This window comes from Eschrichtius robustus, chromosome X, assembly GCF_028021215.1.
Source record: "Eschrichtius robustus isolate mEscRob2 chromosome X, mEscRob2.pri, whole genome shotgun sequence".
Classification (NCBI taxonomy): Eukaryota; Metazoa; Chordata; class Mammalia; order Artiodactyla; family Eschrichtiidae; genus Eschrichtius; species Eschrichtius robustus.
In genome coordinates this window covers 39,379,166-39,402,296 of record NC_090845.1, presented here as the reverse complement: position 1 = coordinate 39,402,296, position 23,131 = coordinate 39,379,166, and the positions used below count along the sequence as shown (strand labels likewise).

Genomic DNA, 23,131 nt, shown 5'->3' with positions numbered 1-23,131 from the left:
TTTACCTCTGCTTAGCAAGACTTTAATGAGCTCTTAAGTATTCCTTTCTGTGAAGAGCTGGATTTTTCTTTTAGGAAAAGGAATTGTCTATAGTTATGCTTATTTTCTGTTAAATACATTTTTATTGCCCAATTTTTTTCTGTTTTTTTTTAGTACAATCTCTAAACGATATGGTTGAAATAGTTTCTGATTACAGTACTTGCTTTTTAAAAAAAGAAATTTCTCACACTGTCTTGTGGGTAGCCTGCAAACCCTCAAATTAGTTGTTCACAATTTTGCATATATTGCTTCCCATTCCTGTAGTCTCACCCTATGCCTTTTTTTTTTTTTTTAAGTTTCTGGATCTTAACGATCCTGCAAGCAGTCTGTATCTTCATTCGATGTGCTAAATGTCTCTAAAATATTTTTGAGGGCACTGTCCAGCTGCTATCAATAAAAGATAAAATTGTTATGCAGTGTAAGTGTCTGATTACCTACCCTAAATGAAGAGGAAATTTTTATATAGTCAGATGTCAAAGACAAAGGAAATTTTTGAAGAAAATTTTAATGTTTTCCTAAATTTCACATGGCTATCAGGAATTATCATATGTTCCTAAAATTAACTTTTAATACTAGGCCATTTAAAGGGAGGCATTATCTATTATTGTCAGCATTATTTATCAAATATCTGTCTTTGCAAATTTCCTTTACTGCAACTAACAGCAATGGTTGTATGGTTAGTTGCAGAAAGACTATGATGTTTTATCTAGACTCATATAAGGGCTTTATACTTACATAAGTTAACACATCTATATTTTCATTTTTCAATGCATTTTTATTTTTAATATTTTCATTAATTTTAAGCCTAAATTCTTCTCTGTTTAATCCTAGCCCTTTAATTCTCCATCATTTATTTTAAGTTCCCAATGTTATCCTTTCCACTGCCTTTCTGTTCAAATTTGCATGGGTTTGTTTTACAGTACAAAACATAAAGCACTTTTCATCTTTACCTGAATGTTCTTCCAGAAAGCCCATGTCAAAAAGAAAAAAGTGATCATAAAGCATGTGCTTGTAGGGCAGGGGTGAGGGAGTGGGGAAGGAGGAGTTAGAGAGAGAACAGTATAAGGTCACCAACTGTCCTTTCTTGAGATGGACTGTTTTTCATCTTTAGATAATGCCTTTTCTATTCTTTCTGTGAAATGATAGTAAATGGTAGTTTGTTAAATTTTTTTTCTTAATGACCTTGCTTGACAAAATTAAAAGCTGGCAATCCTATTTTCCTCCCCACAAATTCTATTCAAAATCATAATTTTAATTTTTAAAAAATAATTTAACAGAGCCTTTCATTAACAGTGGAAAAAATAATTTAAAATGAATCAGTTTGTCATCTAAAGAAGAGTTTACCATATTTAGTTATGCTGTTTACATTGTAAAATAATGTTTATATAAGAGATTTTTTTCCTATTTTGATTATTGAAATTAGTCCATTATACATTCTCTAGAATTTGTTAGGTTTAATCTTAAGATAAACAGTGTATTGTTGCTTTGTCACTTAACAAAGTGGAAATATTCTGTTCTTGTCTTTCAAATCAAAGAAGTCAGAATCAGAACACAGGGGATGTTCTCATGGAACACAAGGGCTCACTTTGGGCTCAGCTAAGAGACCATGCTTCTTGTGGCTCACCTACTGGGCCCAACTGTGGCTTGATAACCCGCTTGCTCTAAAATCATACTGTTTGTTGTTTGTCCATATGCTGCCTTCCTCCTAGGACTTCTAGCAGCAGAAAGTAGGTATCCCTTTGCTTTCCTCTAAGGTTTATCTTTTATGCAAAAGTGTTTGGCTTTGCATGGTTCATAATCAGCTTGACTTTCTCCTTGGCTGTTTCTGCTTAGATGTTTATTTATGAATTTTAACACTGCTTGACCATACAATAAAAACTTGGATATATTGATTTCCTGAAGCATTGTTACACAAATAATACTAACTTCTTACTTCTTTCACAAGAGGAAAAAGAGGCAGTGTTAAAATTTTAAGTGCACTTAATATTATTTCACATCTGAATTTCAAGCACAAATACATTAATTCCAGGGAAAGGCTAACAATTTATTTTATAGTTTGCTTTCAAGAAAACTTTCAGGGTAAGTGAACGTTCCTTTAACAGTTATATAATCTATAAGCAGTTTTTTTTACTCTGTTACTGACTCTATTTTTAGCTTATTGACATGGAGCTGTGAAATAAACTCCTGGATTCATGTCTCTTAACAACTTCTACCATCAGAAAGAACATTTATAAAGAATAATGTAATGGCTAGATTTTCATTACAAAGGGATATAATTTGAGTATGTGAGAATAGTAAAGTAAAAAGTATGTAAGAAATTACATACACACAAATGAGTATTAGTAAAACTAAGGCAATCTAAATGAGATGGGTGGATTGTATCAATGTCAGTATTCTGGTTGTGATATTACACTATGTTTTGTAAAAAGTTACCAGTGAGGAAACCGAGCAAAGTATGCAAGGGATCTCTGTATTATTTCTTACAACTGCATATAAATCTCCAATTATCTCAATAATAATTTCAATTAAAATAACAGAATAAATCTTTACCTCAACATTGTGCTTACTGGGGGGAAAGTATATAAGAGACAAAGATAAATAGAAAATCTGGGTGCTACTAATTAAATTCATTGCCACACTTTCTTGCATTAATTACTTGTACCTCAAATTGCAGCCAATTTAATATAAAAATCTCACAGTATGTTAGTTATCTGTTGCTCTCTAATGAATAAGCTCAAAACAGCATTTATCATCTAACAGTTTCTATTGGTCAGGAATATGAGCATGGCTTAGCTGAGTACCTCTGGCTCAAGATCTCTCATGACACTACAGTCAAGATGTCATCCAGAGCTGTGATCTCATTTGAAGGCCCAACTGTAGGGGGAATCCTCTTCCATGCTCACTCACATGGGGGTTGACAGGCTTCAGTTCCTCACGGACTGTTGGGCCTCTCCATAAGGCTGCTCACAGCCTAGAAGCTTGCTTACCCTGGCACAGATGATCAAAGAGAGAGGGCAAAAGTAAGAGAGAGCACCCAAGACAGAAGCCGTAGTCCTTATAACCTGATCTCAGAAGTGACATCCTATCACTTCTGCCGTCTTGTGCTTGTTACAAGTGAGTTAATAAGTCCAGCCTACACTCCAGGGAAAGAATTGATTATATAAGGGCATGAATATCAGGAGTCAGGGATCTTGGGGGCCATCTCAGAGGCTGCCCACTATGTACCAGTTAATGACCATTGGGATGTAAGACACTTCCCATTTGTAACTGTTTTTGTTTCTCCAGATTTAGTATCCTTCTCCTTTTTTTTTTTTTCAATCAGCAGACCTATTGTGTCATTTGGGAATGAAAGCATCTTGGAGGTATCAAGTAGTGCTTTTCCTTAGTTGTAAGGCCTTATATGAATGGGCACTTAACAACCAGCAGAATGTTATTTAAAGTACTTTGACAAATTTGTGCCCAACGATGTTGCTATTTGGAAATATAGATTGTTTTAACAAGTAAAATGGCATTAGAATTATGGTATCTGTACTCTGACAGAATACATTTGCAGAGTTTTTACTTCTTTTAACTAATAAATTTTAAGGCATCTGCACTATAATCTATACATAAAGAATCTAAAGCATTTATCACCATGTGTAAGTTTTCATAACTTGAATTGGATATAGCACAGATGCTTAAGTCCAAAATACAATTTTCATTACAGGATTCGCTATTGCTTATAACTTGACCGATAACCAGGATTTGCTTTGTACAGTGGGAATAAAACCTGTTGTCCAGGGGTAGGGGTAGGGGGAAGAGATTGACTGCAAAGGGACAAGAAGGAACTTTGTGGAGTGATGAAAATGTACACCTAAATTGATGAATTTTAACTTAATTCTACCTTAGTAAGCATATTTTTTTTTAATGCTACTGTGCTTGCAAGGAAGGGCTTTGATTGAGTGGGTGATATGAATGTATGTGTACTGATTCAGTGTTATATAAATAGGACTGCTAATGTAATAGGAAAGAGAGGCTATTGATAACTCTTCAGGAGAAACTAGACTAGATTGAGATGCTGAATTTGCTCAGTAATATTAGGTTTTATAGCTATACATATAACTTTTTAAATATACACATACAAATCTTTGTTGCTGAAATAACTGCATACATGGGTGTATATGCGGTTTATCAGATGTATGCAGTGTATACATTTATCAAAACTCATTGAATGGTACACTTAAGATTTGTGTATTTCACTCTATGTAAATTTTATGTGAGAGAGAGAGGGAGAGAAGTATTAAAATCTATGCTGATGTACTTAGAGGTGAAGTGTACTGATGTTGACCATCTGCCACTTATTTTGAGATGAATGAAAAATAAGATGAATTGATGTGTGGATAGACATGTGATAAAGCAAATATCACAAACTGTTAATTGTAGAATCTAGGTGGTGAGTACAGTTCTCTCAACTTTCCATATGTTTGAAACTTTTCATAGTAAAGCTAGGGGGAAATAGTTTTAAGACAGACTCAACCTACTTTGACACTGAGAACGTTTTAAACATTCTACTATTTATTTTTCTGTCCTCCTTTCAGGTTATTTTTACTCAGTCAACTTTTTTATGAGACTTTTCCTCTCTTGTAATGAAACTGTTCTAGACTCAAAGTTTTATTGACCTTTAAAGCATATTTCTCTTTAAAGAAATAGACTCAGAAAACATTTTTAAAACAGGTGACGTATTTATGCTTCTTTTGATTATTACTTCATAACAGTAGTAGAAAACTTTTTAGAAAGTATCAGTGAGATTCTTGGAAAAAGTAGAAATGTTCAAAGTTAAAATGTATGATTATCAACCTAATTTTTAGATACAAACTTGATTACCAAATGAATTATGCAAAAGTTAAAGCAAAATACTATTCTGAAGACAGGGCTTGATTACTTTCTAATAAATTTATCATTGTGAAAGTTTGGACCAAAGCCTAAGAAAATAAACCTTATATGGTAAACAAAATTCAGATCAAAAAGAAAATAGAAATTGGATATCATCTCATTACCAAATACACATTATTCAGGTGTGTTGCTGAGGGTAAAACATGGTTTCAGGAGGGACCAGTCAGTAGTGGAAGGACTAGGTGTTAGAGACCTGGGTTCTAAGACTCACTCTCGTACTCACTGCTGTGGCTCCACAGTCATTTAACCCCAATGAGCGTCTGATTTTTCAAATATAAATACACTTGTCTACAGGACAGGGTTATTGTGGAATCACATAAGATAATAAGTGTGAAAAGCACTTTGGAAATTATAAACTGTTACACAAATATAAGTATTAAAATAATTTTCATTGTGACTTTGAGGAAACTGCTATAAAATAAACTGTTTTCAGTGGTTACATATTTCTCATTATAATATTTTATTTGCAATTCTTTAGAATTTGCTCAGAAAACAATCATTTTAATTGAACCTATTTTATTGTGTCTTTTTGTACAAAGCATGCTGCAAAATGCAGCCTGGAATACAAAAGTGAATAGAATACCTACAGTCCTGCCATTAGATAAATTGCCCTCTGAGGTGAACTTATGTACTATTGTGTTTTTTTTTTAAGACAGTTACAAGTTTATTCAGCGGTTTTATAGAGAAAAACATCCTTTTCAGTTTTTGAGGAAAGTCAATAGCTCTTTCAGATATGACAGTATTGATCAGCAAAATAAATACTAGTAACGGCTTAAGAGCTTGTGTGTGTTGTGTTGTGTTGTGTTGTATTAATTATTACTACTGCCTCTGTGTTTAAAACAATAGCAATGGAGAAGCCCCAGAAATGTCTTTGTGTACATTTATATTTTATAATGAATTGAAAAATTATGAGATTTTTACACGGGCTTGGTGTTGAACTGCGGATATCAATCGTACGCATCTGTGAGATATGGTTCTGCTGGTCATACTCAAGGAAATAACGAAACCTAGAAGAGGTGTCAGTAGGAAGTGTTAAAACGATCAAGGGTAAAGAAAGATTTTGAGGTTAGACCAAATATATATGTTTATTCAATATGAAAAGACAAAGGAGAAATTGAATAAAAACTGTAATTTTCCTAGCTAATTCCAGAAACTTTAAATTAGGGGCACTTTTCAGAGCTTGAAATAGGCAACTTGAGTACACCTGTGGAAATGCTTCCCTTCATGATTGAAAACCTACAAAGTTAATCACATTTGGGTACAAGATAAGACTATAAATCAGTTCAGAAAAAGTGACAGATCCAAGGAAATTAAATAGACCTGTTGACCTGGTGGGTCTTGCCTACTAGAGACACAGGCAATAGATGCCTTTGTGCTTTCCAGCAAAGCATCCACTGGGTCTGCCAGAGCAGATTGGAAACCTAGGTGGAGGTGTTGAATTCCTGCTAATCCACCTCTTCTCTGAGACTGTCCCAGCTCCTCCCTGGGCAGCCCTATTTCTGTACCACTTTATTTTTTATCTCTCCTCTATTGTTTGCTTCAGGGTATAGTATGCCTACTTCACACACCAGCCTGAGAGCCCCTTCCTTGAGACCAGGGATCATACCTGTTTTCCCTGAAGCCCCTGCCTCACACCTGGCAAAAAGCAGGAACATTTGGTAAAGGTTTTGGTTATTGTCTGGCCCAGTAGGGTTCAAGTTCTTTTCTAACCTCCATAACCATGCATAAACCACACGTCACTTCTTGTTGAAGGTTCCCCCTATGTTTCCTAGTACGGCCAGTTACTGTAGTAAGTCAAGAAGAGCATACACTTTGGATCCAGACACACTGGGGTTGAGTCCTGGCTGTACCACTTCAGCTGTGACCTTCCTTGACCTCTCTGAACCTCAGTTCCCTATCATCTGGAAAGGTCAGGTACTATATTGACTTTACTGTGTTGTCCTGGGGATATGCCTGACCCATAACAAACACTTACTAATTGGGAGCTGCTATTATTGTTTCTTTGGTACTTAATTAATTCAAGGCATACTTTGTGGATGTAATAAAATGGATCAATATCCACCTGCCTTAAGGACCTCACAGCACAGAAACGAAGAGTGAGCAAATGCAAACGTAGGGTAGTGCTGGTAGGACAGGAATTGCAGAGCTTTGGGAATTCACAGACCAACAAATGATACATCCCTGATCGGGTACAGCCAAAATTGCTTCCCAGTGGTTAGACTTTCCATCTTAGTATTCGCTAGATACAAGGTTGTTTTATTTTAATCTTATAGTATTAATAAACTACTACCTAGATTATATATCAGCATAAGCAGTGCTGGATAGAGACAATAAAAACTAGATAAGATTCCACTAAGGTAACTAAGTGAAAATGATCATTAGCTTTCTGTGCTATCTGTTGAATTTTTTTAATATACAAAAAACCCACATTTCATTAATATTTTTGTTGTTGCAGTTAATCCAGAAGCTTAGAACTAGCTTTAGTAACTTTATAAACCTGGCATCATTTAATTCTCCTGTTGATGATGTGCTGGGGTCAGGGGCTCAGTGGGATATTTGGGACTAATATCTTTACATCATATCTTGCTTTCCAAGGCTTTTAATAAGGGACAAGAGAGCTGACTTTTAACTAATTTCCAGATTTTTTTTTTCCTACTCAGAACAAAGTAAAAGTCCTGAGAAGAGCAGGTAGAAGGAAGTGGATTAGGTTAATACATTTTCAGGAATAGCAGGGGAAATGAGGACTGGTTTCTGCCTTGTACCTTTTTTATTCCACTTAGTATCCACTTAATATTTTCAATGAAAGAATACCAGTAGCCTGGTATGTGTAATTATTCAAAATTTAAAAGTATCCATAGCCCCATCAACAGATGAATGATCAAATTGTGGTACATCCCCACAATGTTCATTGCAGCTCTATTTACAATAGCCAGGACATGGAAGCAACCTAAGTGTCCATCGACAGATGAATGGATAAAGAAGATGTGGCACATATATACAATGGAATATTACTCAGCCATAAAAAGAAACGAAATTGAGTTACTTGTAGTGAGGTGGATGGACCTAGAGACTGTCATCTAGAGTGAAGTAAGTCAGAAAGAGAAAAACAAATACCGTATGCTAACACATATATATGGAATCAGAAAAAAAAAAAAAGGTTCTGAAGAACCTAGGGGCAGGACAGGAATAAAGACGCAAACGTAGAGAATGGACTTGAGGACACGGGGAGGGGGAAGGGTAAGCTGGGATGAAGTGAGAGAGTGGCATGGACATATATACACTATCAAATGTAAAATAGATAGCTAGTGGGAAGCAGCCGCATAGCACAAGGAGATCAGCTCGGTGCTTTGTGATCACCTAGAGGGGTGGGATAGGGAGGGTGGGAGGGAGACGCAAGAGGGAGGGGTTATGGGGATATATGTATACGTATAGCTGATTCACTTTGTTATACAGCAGAAACTAACACACCATTGTAAAGCAATTATACTCCAATAAAGATCTTTAAAAAATAAATACAATAAAATACCCTTTTCCAAAGGGTGGGTGACCATGGTGGGGGGAAAAAGAAATTGTGGTACCTCCCTGCCATGGAATACTACCCAAGAATAAAAAGGATTAAACTATTGATATATGCAACAACCTGGATGAATCTCCAGAGAATTATGCTGAGTCAAAAAAGCCAGTCCCCAAAGGTTACATACTGTATTGTTTCATTTATATAGCATCCTTGAAATGACAAATTTATAGAAATGGAGAACAGGTTAGTAGTTGCCAGGGGTTAGGAGGGGGAAGGGCAGGAGGGAAATTATTGCAGTTATAAAAGGGCAACATGAAGGATCCTTGTGGTGATGGAAATATTCTGTAGCTTGACTATATCAATGTCAATATCCTGGTTATGATATATGACAGTTTTATAAGATGTTACCATTGGGGGAACCTGGGTGAAGGTTACATGAGCTCTTTCTGTACTATTTCTTACAACTGCATGTTAATCTACAATTATCTCAAAATAAAAAGTCAAATTTTTTAAAAGTTAGCTACAGTAATTTCCATGTGGATAACCACTTGATGTGTGTCTTAAGCCCCAGATTTTTAACGTAATTAAATACTGCAAAAAGCAGTTGCTTATATAGCAGCTTTTTTTTTTTGTCCATTGTAGAAACCTTGGAACATATGGACAAAAACAGAATGAAGTATAAATAGGAAAATAAACATAACTGCTATTACCTTTTTGGTATTTTTCATTCTGTTGGGGTTTTTTCCTGAATTTGTAAATATATTTTTTTCACTTATAATTGGGGATATATAGTTGATGAGGTTTTGCATTCTGCTTTCTTGAATTTGCTATCATGCAGATTTCTCTATCTTTAAAATTCTTCAAAAACAATTTTCATGTGGCTATATATTCCATTATATGGATGTTCTATAATTTATGTAATCATTCCCTAATTATTAGATATTTATCCATTTTATATGATAGATATCCTTACACATAAAGCTTTTTCTACATTTCCTATTTTTTCCTTAATGTAGGTTTTTGTAAATGGAATTACTGAATCAAAGTGCATGAGCATTTTTTAAGGCTCTTTGATATAAATTACCAGATTGCTTTCTGGAAAAGTGGTACTAATTTACATTCTCACCAATAAGTGCATGTGAATGGATGAGGTCCAAGACCAAAAGTAACTAGAAACAGCATAGAGTTCCAGAACAGAAAGATTCACAATTTTTATCTTTATGTAAAGCAGTTTCTCCACTTCAGCACTATTGACGTTTTGGGCTACATAATTCATTCTTGTTGGGGAGCCATCTTGGGCATTGGAGGATGTTTAATAGCATCCCAGGCCTCTACCCACTAGATGACAGTAGCACAACCTATCTCCTCACTCCGACCACCACCACAGTTGTGACAACCAAAAGTGTCTCCAGACATTGCCAAATGTCCCCCTGAGGGGCAAAATTGCTTCTGGTTGAAAACTATGAATCTAAGAGTTACATGTGCAGCGAGGCACTTATTGTTAGAATGTCCCTGACACTGTGTACACTAACGTTCTGAAGCGTAGCCTCTCAGGGTGCTTTTCTTTCTCTGAAGTGTGTATGTGCATGTTGTCTGCAAAGTAAAATTGGCTAATCATTTCTTTAAGGCTAAGTGACTTTGTTACTACCCGGTGTGTATTTCTCCCTGCTGCTACCTCTCTGGATTCCTGGTTATTAGAGGAAATTTAAAGAAAGTGACCACACTGCCCTGCAAAAATGATTTCCCCTAGTATCTAATATGGTATTTGAAAGTGTCAGTCAGTATACCTACCCTTTGTCTTTGTCCTCTGAATAAAAAGGGGCCCAATAGACTAAGAACAACTTGGTTCCCTTGACTTTGTATGTAAAGGAAGGAGAAAGAGTGGAGTGGGATTTTTGTTAACTTAAGTTTGAGCCTTAAAAATCCTAAGAAGCCTATTTTACACAGCAGGAGCTCCCAGTTGAAGGTTTGTCCCTCAGATCTACAGCCGACTTTGCCTTCCGTTCTTGATGGAATGCACCTGTGTGAAATGGCCACCTATGTTACTTCTGTAATATTTCAAAACATCATGGGGTCATTGGAACCCACACTCTGTTTCTGATGTATTGATATAACGTTCTGCACCCAGATCTTCTAGTAGCTCAGTTATAGTTGATGAATTTCCTTAATTCAAGTAAGACAAGATTCAATTTACTTTGAAAAATGAGGAACACACAAATACATTGTTAAGAACATAAACTCACTGCAAATACTCTATCCTTAAGTGATATGAAACGCATTTAAGTCTATTTTTCAGTAAAGACCTGAACCTTTGAAATTCTGTCTGTTAGCCCACAGTTCTGAGGTGTAACATTTAGCTTATGAAGGTTAGTTTGACATTGACTTTCTCTACTGGCTGTTTCTGTTTGTTCCCCTTAGGAGCAGTCTCACAGGTGCTGGACAGCCTGGAAGAAATTCATGCACTTACAGACTGCAGTGAAAAGGACTTAGATTTCCTACACAGTGTTTTCCAGGATCAGCATCTTCACACACTACTAGATGTAAGTCTTTCTTTTTATTAATTTTTTTGGGTAAATTGAATATTTACCATACCGTTTTACTTTACATGAATAGCCAAATGTCCATCATAACCGTCCTTTTTCAGTTGCCTTGAGTCTGTGAGAAATGTGGGAAGTCATCCATCATAGATTCATAACTGAAATATAGTATCTTATATATGGTACAGATGCAGTATAGCCTAACAAGTCACAGTGGAAAAAGTTATATATTTTATATATGTGTTTCTCTTAGAAGAATCCATTGATCTTAGCTGTGATTACCGTTTATTGCTTTTAAACATTGTTTTCAAACATTGCACCTCAAACATGAATATAGGAGAAAGAAAAGTAAGATATTGTGCAATGGACTGTATTCACATACACATTTCATACTTAACGTTGCTGGTTTTCATAAACTCAGTGTCTTCTCCTTAAAACATAAGAATATATTCCATCATTGAATATGACAGGCTCCACTGACAGATACAAGGAAAAGTCAGGAGCTGACAGTTCACATCTGCCTTCATTTCAGTCACATTTTAAGTAAAATACCTTTCTTATAGAACTTGCTTAACTTCAGCAGTGAAAACTTTCTTAGTGTACATATTAGTCTACTAGTACATATAAGTCTTTTTACAAGAAAAATCTTCCCTTAATAAGAGAATTATTTTGCTTTGGGATGTCTAGAACTTTTTGGTGCTCACTCTGATTAATCAACCATATGACACGGATTAAACTAAAGCAAAATTTCCCAGAATGTATTCTACAGAGCATTGCTCTGGGAGATAGTGGTGGGTCTTGCCATTCGAGAGCGGGGAGTAGATCTTAAATTTATTGGTTAAATTATTTATTGACTATATAAGTTTGGAAAATGCTGCATTCTTTATTCCTTTTATACGGATTCACAATGGGTGTTAGTATATAGCAGCTCTAAGATGTCCTATAGCAAAGAAACCTGATTAACTCTAATAGCATTTCTCAAACTAATTTGGGCAGAGAACTTTTATTCACAATCCTGTCGAATTGGTAAGGACCAGTTTGGGAAAAGCTAAGCTAAGAGTGTCACAGTATGTTTCAACTTCACACTAAGTGCAGTCATAGGTATCTAACAGTTGCTTCTATCCATAGATTTGGTCAAATCAAATTAATTATTATTTTTTAATCAGTTAGGCTTTTTAAATAGTGTATGTATTAATTCAGGACTAACTGCTACAGCATGCAATCCTAAAATTTGAGTGGCTTACCGGAATAGAAGTTTATTTCTTTCTCACATCACAGTCCAATGCAGGTAGATGAGGAGGGGAGGAGCAGGAAGAGTCTCTTCCACAGAGGCATTCAGGGATCCAGGCTTCTTCCACTTTGTGATTCTGCCATCTCTCAAGGTTTTGGAATCTTCCACTGCATCCTTTGCACCCAGCCAGCAGATGAGAAAAAATGGAGAATTTTGCAGGGTCAAGGTTGGAAGTGGCCTGTATTACAGTTGTCCATATTCCATTGACAAGTACTAGTTACATGCTTACCTAGATGCAAGAGAACTGGGAAATAGTTTTAAAATGTACTAAGTGAAATAAGCCAGATAGAGAAAGACAAATACTGCATGGTATCAGTTATGTGCATAATCTTAAAAAAAAAGTCAAACTCATAGAAACAAAGTGGAATGATGGTTGCCCAGGCTGGGAGGTGGGGGAAATGGGGAGAAGTTGGTAAAAGGGTACAGACTTTCAGTTATAAGATAAATAAGGTCAGAGGATCTAATGTATAGCGTGGTGACTATAGTTAACATCGCATTTTATAATTGAAATTTGCTAAGAGAATAGAACTTAAGTATTCTCATCAAAAAAAGATAAATATGTGAAGTTATGGATGTGCTAATTAACTTGATTGTGAGAATCCTTTCACAATGTATACATTTATCAAATCATCATGTTGTATACTTTAAATATATTACAATTGTATTTGTCAATTATACTTCAGTAAAGATAAAAAATGTGCTCAGGAAGATAAGGAAATGGGTTTTCTCTTTAGTGTAATTTATCCTAAGTAATTTGAGGACGTTTCAGATTAAGTTTATTTCAAGTAACTTGTTACTTTCCTTGGACACCAAAGAGCCCTTGAAATTCATTCTGTTTTGTGGATAGCTCCTAGCCTTCCATTTTCTCCTCCTTCGTTGTCATCATTATTATTGTTAATGTGTTATTTGAATTAGAGTTTGACCTCTTTTCATTGGCTATTTAAATATCTACTCTTCTTTATCATTGTTTCATATGATGCAGAAAGGTTTTTTTGTTTTTTGTTTTTGTTTGTTTGTTTGGCCGCACCACAGCACGGCATGCGGGAGTTCCCCAACCAGGGTTCGAACCTGCGCCCTCTGCAGTGGAAGTGCGTAGTCTTAACCACTGGACTGCCAGGGAAGTCCCAGATGCAGAAAGTTTTGACAATTGTGAATTTTCTGCAGAAGTCACAGCCTTTACTAGAACTAGTAAGTGGGATATTTGAAAGAAGCTGCAGCAGAGCATGGAGATTTGGTTTATTTCAGTGCAGTCAGTGGTTGTCATTGCTAAGATTTACTGGCCTTTAGATCAAGGACTTTTTGTCATTTAAAGGCTAAGAGTAGCCCAAATTAGTTTTCAAAGTTGTGTTTTTCTTACTTAATGTAACAAGGTATCTGAGCATACCAAGCTTGAGACTGCAGGGGAAATGCAAGAACATTGCTAGTTTCTACAAGGAGGGGCAGATATTCAGACACAGACTGGACTTTGGAACTGAGCCAGGCTGCCAGACCTCACTGAAAATAATTATTTTGAATAACTGCTGCATTCTTGGGTAGACATTGTTACAACTTCAGAAGAGATTCATAGATTTTAGTGAGGAAGAACATGTTTAAAGTTCCTTTGGATTTTTATTAATTATATTTATATTCCTTTGTAATTTTTATTAATTACACTTAAAGAAGTGTCTGTAGTATCAGTATGCGCCCTGCCAATGCATCTCGATTTGAAAAGGAGTTGGTGGGCTGAAAATGAGTTGTGCCCAATAAAAAGACACCGTGTTTACAGAATTTTGCAGACAAGCACTACATGTGAAGCCCAGAACTCTCCTGAAATGACTGACTATAAGGCCGACCCTGGGCAGTGTTGGGATGCGTTTGGTTCTGAAGATCCAAACTGAGCCATCCTTCAATGAAAGCTTAATCGTCATGAATGAGATAATGCCCTCATGATCTACAGCCCTTAAATATGTCTCATTAAGCTCTTGTTTCAGAGTTAACAGGCTACATTTCAATAATGTGATCAGTGAAGTGTTCAAATGGCTGCCATGTAGAGAAACCTAACTATTAAAAAAATGTTTCGGGCTTCCCTGGTGGCGCAGTGGTTGAGAATCTGCCTGCTAATGCCGGGGACACGGGTTCGAGCCCTGGTCTGGGAAGATCCCACATGCCGCGGAGCAACTAGGCCCGTGAGCCACAACTACTGAGCCTGCGCGTCTGGAGTCTGTGCTCCGCAACAAGAGAGGCCACGATAGTGAGAGGCCTGCGCACCGCGATGAAGAGTGGCCCCCGCTTGCCGCAACTAGAGAAAGCCCTAGCACAGAAACGAAGACCCAACATAGCAATCAATCAATCAATCAATCAATCAATCTTTAAAAAAAAAATGTTTCAATACTTCAGTACTTATGGTATGCATAAAAAAAAAGGATCATGGTATGACCAACACTTGAGAAGAAGCTTTTCAAACTTTGACCATTCATTCTTCTTTCTTCTAGTGTTCCATATCCCATGCTTGGATTTGGATTGTATTGTTTTACAGAATCATTGTTGGTTCCTTTTCAAGAATTCCAAGTAGTGACACCTAGTGGCCTAGTTTTGTGGACCGTGGCTTGATTGCTACTTAATCCCACTGAGCCATTTCATGAAATATCTTTATTATATTTAAATAATTCCTATTAATTCAATAACACTAAAAATCGTTAAGTTTGCAGCCATCATTTTTCAGCTGACAAAAAGAAACAAGATTAAGTTCCTGAGGAAGATAAAAGATTATGTAGTACTTTATTTTTTCTAGTCATGCCTTTAAAATAGTAACAAGCTCAGAATTCAAAGAAACGTTATTAGAATTGGTTTGGAGGAAACAAAACGTCTGTCACATTGAAAGAATTTACATTAAAACAAAAGGAGAAATACTGTGGTTCCACTGAGGGAGGAAATGCTTTCTGATTTGAATTCTAGTAAAACACATCTAGTATAATCTGTAGTTAGAAATAGTTCTAGAATGTCTAAATATTTTCTATTCAACCAGTTCTACCTGGCACACATATGCTGCTTCTCATTTTGTGGGGAGAAATAAAGAGGCTTGAGGAAGAAGTGTGCTTGGTCCAGCTTGTTCCAATATGTCTACTTTCAAAAGTTAAAAGCAGTGGTACAGTGATGGTCTGTATATGAAATACATAGCTCAATTTTAATAAAATACAATTTGGAGTGTGTTTACTGAAGCTGCCACAGACGGGGTGGCTTAAGATAACAAATTATTCTCTTACAGTTCTGGAGGCTAGAAGTCTTAAATCAGGTGTCAGCAGAGCCATGCTCCCTCCAAGTCTCCAGGGAAGAATCCTTCCTTGCCTCTTCCAGCTCTGGTAGTTGCCTGCAATCCTTGGTGTTCTTTGGCTTCATTACTCCAGTCTCTGACTCCATCTTCACATGGCGTTCTCCTCTGTATGTGTGTGATTCTATTCAATATGTCTTCAGTCATTGGATTTAGGACCCACTCTAATCCAGTATGACCTCGTCTTAATTAATTACATCTGCAAAGACCTGATTTCCAAATAAGGTCACATTCTGAGATTCCGGATCGACATGAATTTTGAGGGGACAATATTCAGCCCAGTACAGCATGGAAAACTAATTTTGCCCAGAATTGATTTTTCAAGTATGAGTGCAGATTACAAAAATCAAATCTAAAATAATGAAATGTTACCCTGTCGTTCATTAATTAGGCTTTCTTGGGAATTGGTGTTAAAGTGTAATTATGTCTTTTACTAATATTTTGAATCAGTTTTGGAACTTCTGTGTGATAACGTTGGATGGTGAGATGATAGAGGTGTTTTTGATGGGCTGAAAAATCAAGAGTTTTTTTCCAGATAAAAAGTATTTTGCAAATGTTATTTGGTGGTGATTCTCAGTCTTATTAAGTTTTTGTAGAAATTTTCCTATTACAGAATTAATGTTTATTTTGTAAGTCAACAATGTTACAAAACATTGTTAAATTACACATTTATTTCTCTCTGCCAAACTTTGACAACTAAGTTTTAAACATTCACCCACCATCTGTCATACCTCTGAGCAGCTGTTAGCATTTGTTACAGACTGCTGTTTCCATGGTAAATGTGATGCCCCACTTAATTAAGATCATTTTTCTGAGAAGTCCTAAAAAATAATCGGTGATTAGATTAATAAAGCAAAAACTAACTGCAATAGCAACTTAATTTAGCAGTTTTTATATTAATTTATAAGCAATTTTTATAATAGAATAATATTTTAAAATATTGCATTAGAAATAAATTGATGTCCTTAATCCTCCATATTTTATATTATTGACATCTTTATTATGACTTTTCTGCTTTTTAGGGAGAGTTAGAGAGTTTTTCTATCTGACTTGGAGTTAACACTGGAAAACTACAACTCTTGATTTACTATTTTGCTTTTTTTAAGATGATATTAAATTAGTAGTCATATTTGGGAATAGCTTATTTTTAGAACTCAGAAGCTTCCTAAAAGGGAAAAAATGAAACTTCTGCAATAATTTGATGTTTTTGAGCAATTTGGGGTCTGAGAAGTAAGCTGATACAGTGTTAAGTTTGGATGTTTAAATAGGTTACCAGTCAGGAAATGCCAAAGCTAAGTTACCCATGAATTTGTAGTCTGGTCGATTTGCACTTATATGTCTGAATAATAAGGCCTATTTGAGGACCTTCAGAGGCTGAGCTACTGGTACCTTCTCAGGGTCCCATGTAGTCTGTTTTTTTTTTTTTTTTGAGGCTGGAAAAGATAGGAGTATTTTAATAGCCTTTTCCATTAATAGTGGGTATTCTTTTTTGTCACTACACCAAACCTTGTAGCATGGTAGTTTCTTAAAGGTTATTTCCAATGTGGAATCTGAAACCATATCAATAAGCCTTTTGTACTCTGGTACATTAACATCCAGTATCTTGAATGGTATATAACATTGTATTTCTGTTTTCCAAATATTTGACAATGAGCGTATGTTACTTTTATGGGGGATGGTGCTGATTACATTTTGAAATTTATATACAGTACAGTTCACTCTCTGGTGTACAGTTCTATGAGTGTTTACAAATGCATAAGAGTCATGTTACTGTTACCCCAATCAAGATACAAAACACATCTATCGCCTACACCCCCTTTCCACAATTCCCTTGTTCTACTTCTTTCAGTTGCACTTTTTTTTTTTTTAATTAATTAATTTATTTATTTATTTTTGGCTGCATTGGGTCTTCATTGCTGTGCGCAGGCTTCCTCTAGTTACGGCAAGCAGGAGCTACACTTTGTTGCAGTGCGTGGGATTCTCACTGCGGTGGCTTCTCTTGCCACGGAGCAAAGGCTCTAGGTGTGCGGGCTCAGTAGTTGTGGCTCGCAGGCTCAGTAGTTGTGGAGCGCAGGCTTAGTTGCTCCACGACATGTGGAATCTTCTCGGACCAGGGCTTGAACCCGTGTCCCCTGCATTGGCAGGCGGATTCTTAACCACTGGGCCACCAGGGAAGTCCTCAGTTGTACTTTTAAAATAAGTTCATTCAAAAGGCTAACCTCACATCATATGCTGAGTCCTACCACTTTTGCTTATGAAGTGTCATGTTTTCCATCCATGGCATTATCTTCCATCTGGGACCCACCCCTCACCTCCTTACGGAATATGCTGCCATTCTCAGAGATGTGCAGAATGAAACTTTGTAATATATGTGTTTCTTTGCATAGCTAGGAGTGGGTAGGTACTTGATCTGTGAATATAAAATTAAATTCTAAGAACAACTCCCCCCACAAACAACTCTGAAGAAAAATTCTAACATATCCGTTGGAACTTCATCAGAAGAGAAATTTTAGATCTGAGGATTTGAGAAAGAAAATTAAGTCATATCTTCAACTCAATTACTTTCTTTTTTTTTTTTAACATCTTTATTGGAGTATAATTGCTTTACAATGGTGTGTTAGTTTCTGCTTTATAACAAAGTGAATCAGTTATACATATACATATGTTCCCATATCTCTTCCCTCTTGCATCTCCCTCCCTCCCACCCTCCCCATCCCACCCCTCTAGGTGGTCACAAAGCACCGAGCTGATCTCCCTGTGCTATGTGGCTGCTTCCCACTAGCTACCTATTTTCCATTTCATAGTGTATATATGTCTATGCCACTCTCTCATTTCGTCCCAGCTTACCCTTCCCCCTCCCCGTGTCCTCAAGTCCATTCTCTACGTCTGCGTCTTTATTCCTGTCCTGCCCCTAGGTTCTTCGGAACCTTTTTTTTTTTTTTTTTTTTAGATTCCAAATATATGTGTTACATTACAGTATTTGTCTTTCTCTTTCTGACTTACTTCACTCTGTATGACGCACTCTAGGTCCATCCACCTCACCACAAATAACTCAATTTCATTTCTTTTTATGGCTGAGTAATATTCCATTGTATATATGTGCCACATCTCCTTTATCCATTCATCTGTTGATGGACACTTAGGTTGCTTCCATGTCCTGCCTATTGTAAATAGAGCTGCAGTGAACATTTTGGTACATGACTCTTTTTGAATTATGGTTTCCTCAGGGTATATGCCCAGTAGTGGGATTGCTGGGTCGTATGGTAGTTCTATTTTTAGTTTTTTAAGGAACCTCCATACTGTTCTCCATAGTGGCTGTATCAATTTACATTCCCACCAACAGTGCAAGAGGGTTCCCTTTTCTCCACACCCTCTCCAGCATTTATTGTTTGTAGATTTTTTGATGATGGCCATTCTGACCTGTGTGAGATGATATCTCATTGTAGTTTTGATTTGCATTTCTCTAACGATTAATGATGTTGAGCATTCTTTCATGTGTTTGTTGGCAATCTGTATATCATCTTTGGAGAAATGTCTGTTTAGGTCTTCTGCCCATTTTTGGATTAGGTTGTTTGTTTTTTTGATATTGAGCTACATGAGCTGCTTGTAAATTTTGGAGATTAATCCTTTGTCAGTTGCTTCATTTGCAAATATTTTCTTCCATTCTGAGGGTTGTCTTTTGGTCTTGTTTATGGTTTCCTTTGCTGTGCAAAAGCTGTGAAGTTTCATTAGGTCCCATTTGTTTATTTTTGTTTTTATTTCCATTTCTCTAGGAGCTGGGTCAAAAAGGATCTTGCTGTGATTTATGTCATAGAGTGTTCTGCCTATGTTTTCCTCTAAGAGTTTGATAGTGTCTGGCCTTACATTTAGGTCTTTAATCCATTTTGCGTTTATTTTTGTGTATGGTGTTAGGGAGTGTTCTAATTTCATACTTTTACATGTACCTGTCCAGTTTTCCCAGCACCACTTATTGAAGAGGCTGTCTTTTCTCCACTGTATATTCTTCCCTCCTTTATCAAAACTAAGGTGACCATATGTGCATGGGTTTATCTCTGGGCTTTCTATCCTGTTCCATTGATCTGTATTTCTGTTTTTGTGCCAGTACCATACTGTCTTGATTACTGTAGCTTTGTAGTATAGTCTGAAGTCAGGGAGCCTGATTCCTACAGCTCCGTTTTTCTTTCTCAAGATTGCTTTGGCTATTCGGGGTCTTGTGTGTTTCCATACAAATTGTGAAATTTTTTGTTCTAGTTCTGTGAAAAATGCCAGTGGTAGTTTGATAGGGATTGCATTGAATCTGTAGATTGCTTTGGGTAGTAGAGTCATTTTCACAATGTTGATTCTTCCAATCCAAGAACATGGTATATCTCTCCATCTATTTGTATCATCTTTAATTTCTTTCATCAGTTTCGTATAATTTTCTGCATACAGATCTTTTGTCTCCTTAGGTAGATTTATTTCTAGATATTTTATTCTTTTTGTTGCAGTGGTAAACGGGAGTGTTTTCTTAATTTCACTTTCAGATTTTTCATCATTAGTGTATAGGAATGCAAGAGATTTCTGTGCATTAATTTTGTATCCTGCTACTTTCCCAAATTCATTGATTAGCTCTAGTAGTTTTCTGGTAGCATCTTTAGGATTCTCTATGTATAGTATCATGTCATCTGCAAACAGTGACAGCTTTACTTCTTCTTTTCCGATTTGGATTCCTTTTATTTCTTTTTCTTCTCTGATTGCTGTGGCTAAAACTTCCAAAACCATGTTGAATAATAGTGGTGAGAGTGGGCAACCTTGTCTTGTTCCTGATCTTAGTAGAAATGGTTTCAGTTTTTCACCATTGAGGATGATGTTGGCTGTGGGTTTGTTATATATGGCCTTTATTATGTTGAGGAAAGTTCCCTCTGTGCCTACTTTCTGGAGGGTTTTTATCATAAATGGGTGTTGAATTTTGTCAAAAGCTTTCTCTGCATCTGTTGACCATGTAGTCTTAAAGAGTGAACTTCAGCAAATATGAAACCATCTGGGTAGTAGGGCAGTGGTGGTGGCCCTTGTGCTACCTGCCTCCTGGGGCTGGAGATTGAAGTACCCTGAAGCTTGCTTTGGATATGGGGGTCTCTCATTCCACTGTTTCTAACTGGATGGGCAAAACTCCCATGTCTGTTTCCATCAGAGTATCAAAGTATTAGTGTCAATAGGAAAGTATCACATGAAACAAAATTCCTGAAATAGAGCTAGAAATATTATATGTCCTAAATATTTTCAAAGTAGTTTTTCTCCATTCTTAATGTAAATATCAATAAACTTAAAGGGGAAAAAAGCTACTAAGAATATGGTCATTTGTTACTCAGCAATAGAAAACTAATATAACTAGAAACAAAGCAAGGATTGTCCACTATTACCACTTCTATTCAACATTGTTATGGAGGTTCTGGCCAGTGCAGTAAAGCAAGAAAAAGAAATTCAAGGCATGCAGATTGGAAAAGAAGAAGTAAAACCATATTCTCACAGAGATATAGTCTTGCATGTAAAAAATCCTAAGGAAACTACAAAAAAATCTGCTAGAACTAATAGGCAAGTTTAGCAAGATTGCAGGATACAAGATCAACATACAAAAATTAACTGTACTTTTATATATAAGCAACAAATAATGTGAAAATAAAATTTTAAAAATATTCACAATACCATTGAAAAGGATAAAATACTTAGTTAATTAAACAAGAGAAGTATAGGACTCATACATTGAAAACTACAGCTGTTGCTGGAAGAAAGTAAGGAAGATCTAAATAAATGGAGAGAGATAAAATGTTGGATTGGAGGATTCAATATTGTTAAGATGGAAGTTTTCTTCACATTGAGCTATAGATTCAATGCAGTCCTTATCAGCATCCCAGCAGAATTTTTTTTAACAGAAGTTGACAATCTGATCCTACAATTTATATGGAAATGCCATAAACAATTTTGTAAAAAGAACAAAGCTAGAGAACTGACTTCAAAGCTTGTTATAAAGCTACAGTAATGAAAATAGTATGGTATTGGTGTAAGGATAGACATAAGGATCATAGCATTCAGAAATAAACCCTCATTCATGGCCAGCTGATTTTCAACAAAGGTGCCAGGGCAATTCAGTGGGGAGGGGATAGTGCCTTTTTTAAACGTGGTGCAGGAACAACTGGTTATCCATATGCAAAGAAATAAACTTAGACCCTTACCTCACACCATTACACAAAGATTTCCACAAGATGGAAATTGTAAGCTTAAAACTATAAAATTTTTAGAAGAAAATATAAGGAGTAAATCTTCATTACCTTGGGTTAAGCAAAGCGTTCTAAGATGCAACACAAGAGAACGCTTGAGGGTGAAGAAAATATTCTAAAACTGGATTGAGATGATGGTTGTACAGCTGTATGAATTTACTGAAAGTCATCAAACTGGACACTTACAATGTGCAGACTGTACAGTTTATAAATGATAGTAAAGCTTTTAAAAGTTAAAAAATGAGAAGTATTTTTATTTTAAAAAATCTATTTTACCCTTTTTGCATTATTTTAAGGTAAAGCACTGTTGGAAGTTCCTTCCATGTGCTGTGGGTTATAGTATACTGTGGATCATCCCAAAATATCATTTTTATGACACTATGACAGCAGTTTCCAGTGTCTCCTAGCATTGTCCCTGTGTCCTAACACCAACCTAGCAAAGCCAAGCTGCCTACTCTCTGCAGTGCCCAAAGCCCACTGAAGGGATCATCCCAGTAGATTTCACAGCATCATTACACTGATTTCCCCATCTCAACATTTAGCTTTATTGCTAAGAATTTACCTTTAAAATTTAACATTTTAAAGTTCATTGACTTTAAAATGCTAAATTTGTTTTTCTCTCCCAAGAACTGTTTTATTAACCAAAGTGTGGTTGTGACTTGTGAAAGAAGTCCAAATTGTCTTTTTTTTGTTTAAAAACATTATGAATTACATAATTGTACGTATTTTTCAGTAAGGGAGGGGGCACCTTTGCAAAGCAACATGTTTTAGTTTATTCTTTTAGTTCATTTCTTCTATATTCAAATGCATAGTCATTTCCCCAAATTCACACCTTCATGGCAGATTTTATGTGACATAATTTCCACTTTTTTGGTCTCTTTACTGTGGTAAAATATACATAACATAAAATATACCACTTTAAGCATTTTTCAGTGTACCATTTGGTGGAATTAAGTACATTCACGTTGTTGTGCTACCATTACCACCATCCATCTCCAGAACTTTTTTCAGCTTCTCCAACTGAAACTGCACCCACTAAACAGCAACTCACCATTTCCTCCTCTCCTTAGCCCCTGGCAGCCACCATTCTACTTTCTTTTTTTTTTTTTTTTTTTTTTTAATACAGCTTTTTTTAAAATTAATAGCTACTTTATTTATTTATTTATTTATTTATTTAGCTGTGTCGGGTCTTCGTTTCGTGCGAGGGCTTTCTCTAGTTGCGGCAAGCGGGGGCCACTTTTCATCGCGGTGCGT

At 36.1% G+C, this 23,131-nt stretch overlaps 1 protein-coding gene across 8 annotated transcripts in view; it reads left to right on the top strand.

Annotated features, from left to right (window-relative positions):
- Nucleotides 1–23,131, top strand: part of CASK (calcium/calmodulin dependent serine protein kinase) — a 396,439-nt gene that overhangs the window by 292,969 nt on the left and 80,339 nt on the right. For all 8 annotated transcript variants that reach the window (XM_068532540.1, XM_068532538.1, XM_068532536.1 and 5 more), the window contains exon 11: nt 10,907–11,028. In XM_068532540.1, coding sequence (XP_068388641.1) covers nt 10,907–11,028 — 122 coding nt within the window. The remainder of the gene's footprint in view (nt 1–10,906; nt 11,029–23,131) is intronic.